Source organism: Acipenser ruthenus, chromosome 32 (genome assembly GCF_902713425.1).
Source record: "Acipenser ruthenus chromosome 32, fAciRut3.2 maternal haplotype, whole genome shotgun sequence".
NCBI classification, from domain to species: domain Eukaryota; kingdom Metazoa; phylum Chordata; class Actinopteri; order Acipenseriformes; family Acipenseridae; genus Acipenser; species Acipenser ruthenus.
In genome coordinates, this window is record NC_081220.1 from 7,882,341 (window position 1) to 7,892,379 (window position 10,039).

Sequence of the window (10,039 nt, forward strand, 5' to 3'; positions counted from 1 at the left end):
GGCTGTCTGGATCTCCCGGGAAGTGATGGTGGAGCGCTTGTTGTAGTGAGCCAGACGGGACGACTCGCCGGCGATGCGCTCGAAAATGTCGTTGACGAACGAGTTCATGATGCCCATCGCCTTGGAAGAGATGCCGGTGTCGGGGTGGACCTGCTTCAGCACTTTGTACACGTAGATCGCGTAGCTCTCCTTCCTGGTCTTTCTGCGCTTCTTCCCTCCCTTAGGCTGGGTCTTGGCAACAGCCTTCTTGGAGCCTTTCTTCGGCGCGGGTGCAGCTTTCGGTTCTGGCATTTTCCTTCTCTGATGCTTTTTGAAAGATGAATGAGTAACCAGCCCCCAGAGCCCCAGTATTTATACAGCCTGTATGCAAATTATTACCAAACAACCCTTTAGAGTGAGAATGTTGACCTGGTAACCTAGCAACGCTCCCGAGTGACGGAATACTTCGATGTGATTGGTTGTTTACTGGATACGCAACAGAGGGGGTGGTGACTTTGCCTCGAGATGAGATCTTTTTTTTTTTCTCTCTCGAGTTCAGGTTTGAATTCGGCGCCTTTTTTCTTGATCGGTTAGTTTAGGTCTTTTGTTTTTCATTTATTAAATACATGAAGAACTCAGTATACAGCAATACTGAAATCCACACCCGATGCGTCTTAAATATAGAAATATAAATAATCAAACCCACGCCACTTTCTGTGCTCATTAAACACGTTAAATGTAGAAACACACGATCAATGCTGATGCTCTTTGATTTCTTCCTCATCCCAGAGTCCCGATTGTTTCACAGCAGCTTGAATGGCGAAACTTCAACTCAAATTCAGAAAAGACGACATCGTGGAGCTCAAAGCTGAATCAGGATCTGCTGCTTTTAATTTATTATACTGATTACAAAATGTACTGAAAATAAAATTAGATAAGACTTTTTTTTTTTTTAAGTGTTTTTATTTCTTATCTGACTTTAATTCTGCACGGAATCGGATAAAACCGAGCTCGTATTTTCTCATTATTACTGAAAATGTTCACTTTTTAAAATACAATTCCATTCAATTAATTGATTTTATTGATTTATTAACTGAAATGCTTATTTTAATTTTATTTTTTTCTGGATTTGTGTAAAGAGTTAAAAATCCAACACTTAAGTTTAAGCCTAAAATACTCTCGTTACACAGCGTGAAATAGGTGTAAATAGCCATTTTAAAACAAAGAAAACACTGGGGAGATAACAGTATAAAACATTTTGAAAAATGTGATTTTATTCTTTTGAAGATTTTAGTGGTGTATTAAATTGAGCTTGTTTCAGAATTGAACTCTTTAAATGAAAAGGTGGGCGGCTCTTAAAAGAGCCTTTGTGTTCGTGTCCTTGTGTCCAAATCTTTAACCCCCGAATCCGTACAGAGTGCGACCCTGGCGCTTCAGAGCGTACACCACATCCATAGCGGTGACGGTCTTTCTCTTGGCGTGCTCAGTGTAGGTGACGGCATCCCGGATCACATTCTCCAGGAAAACCTTCAACACCCCGCGGGTCTCTTCATAGATCAGCCCGGAGATTCGCTTCACTCCTCCGCGGCGAGCCAGGCGGCGGATAGCGGGCTTGGTGATGCCCTGGATGTTATCACGGAGCACTTTGCGATGCCGCTTGGCGCCTCCTTTCCCGAGTCCTTTACCACCTTTGCCTCTTCCAGACATGCTGTAGATCCGTATTATGAAAATAATACAATACTTGAAACGAGGGCTGAGGCTCTAATACATACACGCAGACCGGACCTGATTGAAAAAGAAGCCAGCAAAGAAGAGCGCGCACACATTAGACCCGCCCACCACTGAGCCGTGTCTGTGAGCGCGTGTTAACCACCAAACTGCTGACTCGCATTACATGTATTCAAGTGTTGCTGATTCATTAACAACGCGAATGTGAATGAATTTATGGAAATGTCCTTTAACCTGATTCCAAATAAGTTTTTACACATTGTTTTCCAACATAATGGTTATGTATTTCTGCAGGCAAACACACAGTGGAAAAATAACCTGTTTTCCTCACCAGGAGGCAGAGGTGGCATTGCCTATGAAATACACTACTAATGAAATATTTAATCTACTCAGAGAATGCTGTGCTGATGCCAGGGTACTTACATTGTTGCAACAAGTGTGGGTCAGGGGTGAAGAGAAATACAATTCAACAAAGTAATTCTCCCAATCGATTACAAGGGGATGATCCGGCAGAACGTGATGCAGTGTATTAACTGCACCGCACATAAAGGTGATTAAATGTCCAGTTTTACAAACTTCACGCTTCAAACTTAAGTTGTGTTTGCCTAGCTTTCTCGTTTGTGAAACCAATCATACAGTTACTTTAAATAATACAATTGTCATCTTATATTCAAAAAAATCTAGCGAAGTACAGAGCGAGCAGTTTGGTTTCGCTGGAGGATAGTGCAGTTTTGGTCACCTCAATTAAAAATGCAGTAAAGGTCCTGGTTAAAGAATACGTTATATTGTAAACACAACCCTTCTGTTTTGATACCCCCGGTTGTTTGTGTACATTTGTTCCAATTTCACTGTCAAATTGTATATTTTGTGCAGCGTGAAAACACAAGACAGGACGTTTTCATAATGAATCTGTTGCCTGCGGGTCAGTTGAGTCTACACGGTTCTCATCGTGTGGATAAGTTCCGCTCTCCGCCTTTCTGCTCGCATTCTGTGACTCGCAGAACAGTTCAGCATTACGTGTGAGTTTTCTCCGTGTTGAAATATTAGAAATGGCAGAAACTGCTCCAGCACCAGCCGCTCCTGCTCCGGCTAAAGCTCCCAAGAAGAAAAGCGCAGCAAAGCCCAAGAAATCGGGTCCCAGCGTGTCGGAGCTCATCGTCAAGGCTGTGTCTGCCTCCAAGGAGCGCAGCGGGCTGTCTGTGGCGGCGCTCAAGAAGATCCTGCAGGCCGGCGGCTATGATGTGGAGAAGAACAACTCCCACGTCAATAGAGCCCTCAAGAGCCTGGTGACCAAGGAGACCCTGCTACAGACCAAGGGCACCGGCGCCTCGGGCTCCTTCAAGCTCAACAAAAAAGCAGCTGAAGCCAAGGAGAAGGCGGCCAAGAAGAAGGCAGCTCCAAAGAAACCAGCGGCAAAGAAAGCGGTTGTCAAGAAAACAACGAAAAATGTTTCGGCAAAGAAAGCAGCGACACCCAAGAAGACTCCTACAAAAGCGAAGAAACCGAAAGCTGTAAAGAAAGCGCCCAAGAGCCCGAAGAAAGCGGCTGCCAAGCCTAAAAAGGTCGTGAAGAAGAGCCCGAAGAAAGCGAAGGCAGCGCCTAAACCTAAAAAGGTGACCAAGGCAGCTAAACCCGCAGCGAAGAAGGCGGCTCCTAAAAAGAAGTGATCAGTTAAAGCGACCATGCGACAGTGAACCCAAAGGCTCTTTTCAGAGCCAAAACATCTTTCTAAAAGAGCAGATTGTCCTTGTAAACACAGGGCGATGTGTGGAATGTGCTGCCGTGGAACGTGTTCCGCTTTCTCGGTGGAACAGCCCGGTCTCCTCGGCGAGCAGTCCAAGACGGTGAAACATGGCGCCGCCCCGCAGGTACAGCTGTGGACAAAGGTGTTGCAATTCTATGATTGAAACACCTTTAAAATAATTAATAACCTCATTTAGATCTTTTATTTGACATGCAATCAAATAAACTACGAAATGATATCGAAAAAGTATCAAAAGCCATAATGCAGTTGTACAGTATTTCGTGTTAGATTTGGAAACGTCACATTGTTCAATACTTTTGTTATTATTTTTATTATTATTTCTTAGCAGACGCCCTTAACCAGGGCGACTTACAATTAAAATTATCACATTGTGCACATTATACATTAGATCAATGACAACTGTATCTGCAATACTGGAAAACTACAATAAACAGACTCGATTTACGATGGTCTGTACTGTACAGCGAGATTGTTTTTATGTATTTGACTCAATTTTATTAATGTTGCTATTTTACATATTATATAAATACTGGTTTGAACTTGTCGACTGAAAAAAAACATCACCAAGCACAAACCCCATCATCCCCACATCGCTGTCAGCAAATGCTAGAACAGAAACAGAACAAACTGATTCTGAGAAAAGACTCGAAGCTGTTCCTGTTACACACCGAACAAGCTGAGCGAGTCCGAGCCGGTTCACCTCCCGAAATTCCGCCGATAATAAACGAGGCATTTTTTTATATCTGATATCAGATTTTTATTTTGGCCTAAAATGTAGCCTCTCTTTCCATCTATAGATTTGATGGTTTAAAAGAAACACAACGTTGGGAAGGAAAAGCGAAAAGCGCTCATAATATAATGTTAACATGTTTCAATTGCGAAACTTACACATATAACACTTACCGTGTAAACTACAGCTGTTTATTTAAAATTGGAATATAACACTTTCAGAGAAGTGGGTGGCTCTTAGAAGAGCCTTTGAGTTTCGCTGTATTTTAAGGGTTTTGCAGTTTAAGCGCGTTCTCCTCGGATTCGGCGGGCCAGCTGGATGTCTTTGGGCATGATGGTGACTCTCTTGGCGTGAATGGCACACAGGTTGGTGTCCTCAAAGAGCCCGACCAGGTAAGCCTCGCTAGCCTCCTGCAGCGCCATCACAGCGGAGCTCTGGAAGCGCAGGTCGGTCTTGAAATCCTGAGCGATTTCTCGGACGAGCCGCTGGAAGGGCAGTTTGCGGATCAACAACTCGGTGGATTTCTGATAGCGGCGGATTTCCCTCAGAGCCACAGTGCCAGGTCGGTAACGGTGGGGTTTCTTCACGCCGCCGGTAGCGGGGGCGCTCTTTCGAGCAGCCTTGGTGGCAAGCTGTTTCCTGGGTGCCTTTCCACCGGTGGACTTACGCGCAGTCTGCTTAGTTCTTGCCATTTTCAAACTCTACTACACAGTATTAAAAAAAACAACTGTAAATGGCACAAGCAGCCGATACCAGAGACTATATAGGAACTGAGCTACTCTGATAGGCTATGAGATCTGAAGGGCGGGTCTCTGTTCCTCATTGGCTATATTCCAGACTCTCAATGATTGATTGGAACATTTGAATTCTGCGCGCGCGCATTCTGTTAAGCAGTTATTGTTTCGGAGCTGTTGGCGCCTTTTTTAAATAAATACAGTATAGTCATTCAGGACAACATTGCTTATCCCCAGTATAAGAAATGCATTCCATTCACATTAAGCAGTCTGGGTTCAAAATTGTAACGGAGAAACGCTCAACAATAGGCAAGCAATACTTATTTATGGCGAGAGAAAATACATAAACCAAGCATGTACCCTTAACACTAAAGAAAATAAACCAATTCAAAAACTATAAATCAGACTGAAAACAAACAAACAAAAAACAAAACACGGAAAATACATATCCCCGCAATAAAACACAAACGCGGGAGGGGGTGGATTTCCAACTGGAAGCATGTTTCAAGGTAGCTCGATCGAAAACCAAGTAAAGCAGTCATTGATATTGTATCAGATTGTCTCTTTGTAAAGAACGTGGCATTAATGTGGGAACGTGATCTACACGCGCTGAGGCGAGGCGTGGGTTTGATATCGCTCCAAACAGACATGGCAGCGCTGCACTGCCACACACAAATACAAACTAACTATTTATTGCTTCAATTCTCACCAGTCGGTATTTTTCAGACAATAAAAATAAACTGATTCGATACGCTTTTATAGAAAAGTGGGTGGCTCTTAAAAGAGCCTTTGGGGGTTTATAAGATGTAAAAGCGGCGTCCGAGTGATTTATTTCTTGGCTGGCTTCTCGGTTTTCTTGGGCAGCAGCACGGCCTGGATGTTGGGCAGCACTCCGCCCTGAGCGATGGTGACGCCTCCCATCAGCTTGTTGAGCTCCTCGTCGTTGCGGACAGCGAGCTGCAGGTGACGCGGGATGATTCTGGTTTTCTTGTTGTCCCGGGCGGCGTTCCCGGCCAGCTCCAGGATTTCAGCAGTCAGGTATTCGAGCACAGCGGCCAGATAGACCGGGGCTCCAGCGCCCACACGCTGGGCATAGTTTCCCTTCCGCAGTAGCCTGTGAACACGACCGACTGGGAACTGCAGTCCTGCCCTGGAGGAGCGAGTCTTTGCTTTAGCACGAGCTTTACCGCCAGTCTTTCCTCTTCCAGACATCTTCACTGTAGTTCAGAATATCACAACAATAAATGCGCGGCCGCTCTCCTGCTATTATACACACCGGCTCATTCGTGATTGGACAGAACGGTGCAATACTAGTTAGAATGTTAAAAGACGTCATAGTGGATGAGGGCGTGCAGAATCTTATTGCATGCCTCTGATTGGTGGTATCATTCCCTGCCCGCTGTTTCTGGTTTGGCGCTGTTCTGCTGCGGTTTGTCTTGTTTCCTCTTGGCGCGCATTTTTAAATTGGAAGACAGCTGTAACAAAATGTAACCGTTTAGAAGTGTTTAAAACCACACAGCCCTACAGTCGTGTTCGAGTTGTTATAATTCCTAGGTTTTAGTTTACAGTTTAGAGTTCTGGGCACTTCAGTTAACTAGAAAGTCGATATTGTTGACTGTCCAGTTTGTTTACATTGTGTAAAGGTAGTTATATCTGCAATGATACCAATTTAAATGATATGTTCCAATAATTTATTTACATTATAAAACAGTTTGATTAAAACATTCCCCCCCAAAGTACGAAATATCGCTGTAGATTTTTAGATCACCGTGCCTGTTTTAACTCGAGTATCCTCGGGATGAGGTTCAGTAACACAGGCTCAGATTTTTGCCCACATGAAAACATTCATAGACATCCTATCTATGGTTTCATTGAGAATATACAATGGCACGGAATAATACAAAATGAATATTTACACGTTGTCTGCAGGATTGGAACCTGCGCGGTGAGACCCCAATGGATTCCCAGTCCATCGTCTTACCCACTCGGCCTCGACCCCCGCTGTCTAATCCCGCGCATCTGAGCAGCGCATTCCCCCGGTGACAGGCAGCCTCCTGTTAGGAGAGCTGGAAGGGGTTTCCAGTGAACACACCGCTAGTTCTGCGGGATCAGCAGTTTGTTAATATTAAAGTGAAGCAGCGGTGTTTTTGCTTAAGACTGTTCAAGTTTAGAACAATACCTCTTTCCCTAGTTTACATCAACATACTACCTTAATTAAATTAGCTCGTTAATACATTATCCGTACTTTATTAATGCAGACTTTCTTTAAACAAAATAACTCCCAAAACGCATATTATACATACAATGTCATTGGAATTCAGAGTTTACGCAGATACATATATAAACAACATACATAAATCTATAACTAAAACCCTAACCCAAAGAGCATCTCCTGAGGTTGTAGAAAGTGAATGATTAGTAAACGGATTTAAACTCGTGCTTGATATTGTGGGTGGCTCTGAAAAGAGCCTTTGTGTTCAAATGCAGCCGATGAATATCCTTAACCTCCGAATCCGTACAGAGTGCGACCCTGGCGCTTCAGAGCGTACACCACATCCATAGCGGTGACGGTCTTTCTCTTGGCGTGCTCAGTGTAGGTGACGGCATCCCGGATCACATTCTCCAGGAAAACCTTCAACACCCCGCGGGTCTCTTCATAGATCAGCCCGGAGATTCGCTTCACTCCTCCGCGGCGAGCCAGGCGGCGGATAGCGGGCTTGGTGATGCCCTGGATGTTATCACGGAGCACTTTGCGATGCCGCTTGGCGCCTCCTTTCCCGAGTCCTTTACCACCTTTGCCTCTTCCAGACATGCTGTAGATCCGTATTATGAAAATAATACAATACTTGAAACGAGGGCTGAGGCTCTAATACATACACGCAGACCGGACCTGATTGAAAAAGAAGCCAGCAAAGAAGAGCGCGCACACATTAGACCCGCCCACCACTGAGCCGTGTCTGTGAGCGCGTGTTAACCACCAAACTGCTGACTCGCATTCCCTGCACAGTGTTGCTGACTAAAGAACATTTCAATAAATGCATCTACATTCGCGTTGTTAACCTAATTCCAAATAAGTTGTTTCACATTGTTTTCTTAGATAATGGTTATGCATTTCCCTGCGTATTGCAGTTGTATTTCTGCATTTCTGCAGAGGCAAACACATGTTTACACACACACACACACTCATGGGTTTCTTTTACACCGGTGTTGTTGGAGTCGATGCGCTGTAAGTATTATTTATTTATTTATTTATTTATTTATTTATTTATTTATTTCTTAGCAGACGCCCTTATCCAGGGCGACTTACAGTCATAAACAAAATACAGTCACTCTAATAAGCACATGTACTGCCCTAAGTCACGAGTAAATCCTTTACCAGCTTTGGAAAAACGAAACTGTGCGTTCACATCTGTCCATGCAGAATGTTTATGCTGTTCTATGTTGTTAAAGTAAATAAATGCTGTTGTATACAAGAGTATACAAACAACACGAAACTACAATCACGTGACACACTTGCAGAAATTCAATGATAAGCAATGTGATGACGTGCAGTTGCGTATCATGACCACAAGGTGTCAGTAATAGATTTTACAGTAACCCCGCGAACACAATGATGTTTCAGAACGTTATGAGAATGTTATTCGAAAGTCAGGATAACATTAAGTCATGTTTGGGCCATCTGCGGTCCACATAATTCATGTTTTTATTTTAAGTGTGGGAGCCCTCACTCCCTAAGTTTTATTTTATTCTATTATGTATTGATGTATTCATGTATTTGTTTTATCTCATCTTATGTTAACCCCCTATGTACTGGACCACATTTTGCATGCATTATTGTGTGTATTTTGTTTGTTATCATTAAAACCTAATAAAAATGTGATAAAAAAATAAATAACTATCTATTTTTTTTACAGACGAAGAAGGCAGTGTCTCAATTAAATATGTTAATATGCAACACGAAGAAGGCATTGTGATCCACAATAAACCAGCTTCATTGAAATATAGTCCATTTGGGTTACACTTGGACAAACATGTGCCTGGAAGTCACCCTGCCATGACGATTCCTAAAATCGGAGGTTTTATAGAAATGGAAGCTGAATCTACCAAGGTAGAATTCCGTGAGATTCAATTAGAAGCCAAGGGCAGCAGTGCAGCAGCACGTGCTGAAGTCAGTGCTTTGGGAGCTTCTGCAATGGTCCGAGGCGAGCTGGCAAGTGCCTCTGCATCAATAGGCCCTGTAGGTGTGAAGGTTCGGCTGGGAATTGACACAGGGGCTTCTATAGGAGTGGAGGGAATTGAGGCAAAGGTCTTGGGAACTGGGTTCTCGATTGGTCCAAAAACGAGCATAAGTGTGCTTGGAAGTGAAGCGTCTTGCTCAGCCATGTAACCAGTAGAAATGAAAGCACCCTCATTATGACAGTGAACCTTTAGACAGGTGTCCTCCTTGCACTGACTGGGGTTAGTCAGTGTGTGATTGTTTGTTGCCAGAATGGATTATTAGTTTAGTTTAGTTATCTACAAGCTTCTATTTGTTTTTCAATATATCTTTATGTTGGAGTGAAACATTGACAATGGCAGTGCTGAATAAATAAGCACTTCATACAAATTGTTATTTGCCTGGCTTCTATTATCTTGCTGTATACATTTGAAAGTATTTAACTACAAAATATAGAAAAAAGCATATACTGAATATATTTTATACTATTAACACTGATATTTTTTTTCTCTGAGTTTGTATGGTGTAGCACTTTTTTCTATATCATAGCAAACTGTATTACAAGTATATACTGTATACAGTATATATTGTATTTGAGTTTATTTTTATTGTATAGTCTATTTTACTGTATATTTATGATGCAGGTATTCCCTCTCAGGGTAATTTATCCTGGAGTGTGGTCGCTTTAATACTGAAGTTCCTGACAGGTGGATTCTGTCCATTACCATTCTCAACAGAATACCCTGGACAGCCATGTTGACACACCACTGTCCAGCTCCATTTCGGCACTCGTGGGACGTGCTGCAGATTTCCTGCAGCTCCCCTGGACGCCAGCATCAGAACCACGCTGGTCCGTTTTCCGGACGCAGGCACTGGCTCCCCGCCCC

At 43.3% G+C, this 10,039-nt stretch overlaps 1 protein-coding gene and 1 pseudogene across 1 annotated transcript; one reads left to right on the top strand and one right to left on the bottom strand.

The window, feature by feature from the left end:
• Positions 1-1,326: 1,326 nt before the first annotated feature.
• On the bottom strand, positions 1,327-7,781 carry LOC131703101 (uncharacterized; annotated as a pseudogene).
• On the top strand, positions 2,519-3,429 carry LOC131702991 (histone H1-like). The gene has a single exon (XM_059005867.1). The coding sequence runs from the start codon at positions 2,757-2,759 to the stop codon at positions 3,372-3,374; it is 618 nt and encodes a 205-aa protein (XP_058861850.1). The 5' UTR covers positions 2,519-2,756; the 3' UTR covers positions 3,375-3,429.
• Positions 7,782-10,039: the final 2,258 nt, after the last annotated feature.

Excerpts from the sequence above, each read along its gene's own strand:
- LOC131702991 (XM_059005867.1), top strand. The coding sequence starts at position 2,757 with ATGGCAGAAACTGCTCCAGCACCAGCCGCTCCTGCTCCGGCTAAAGCT.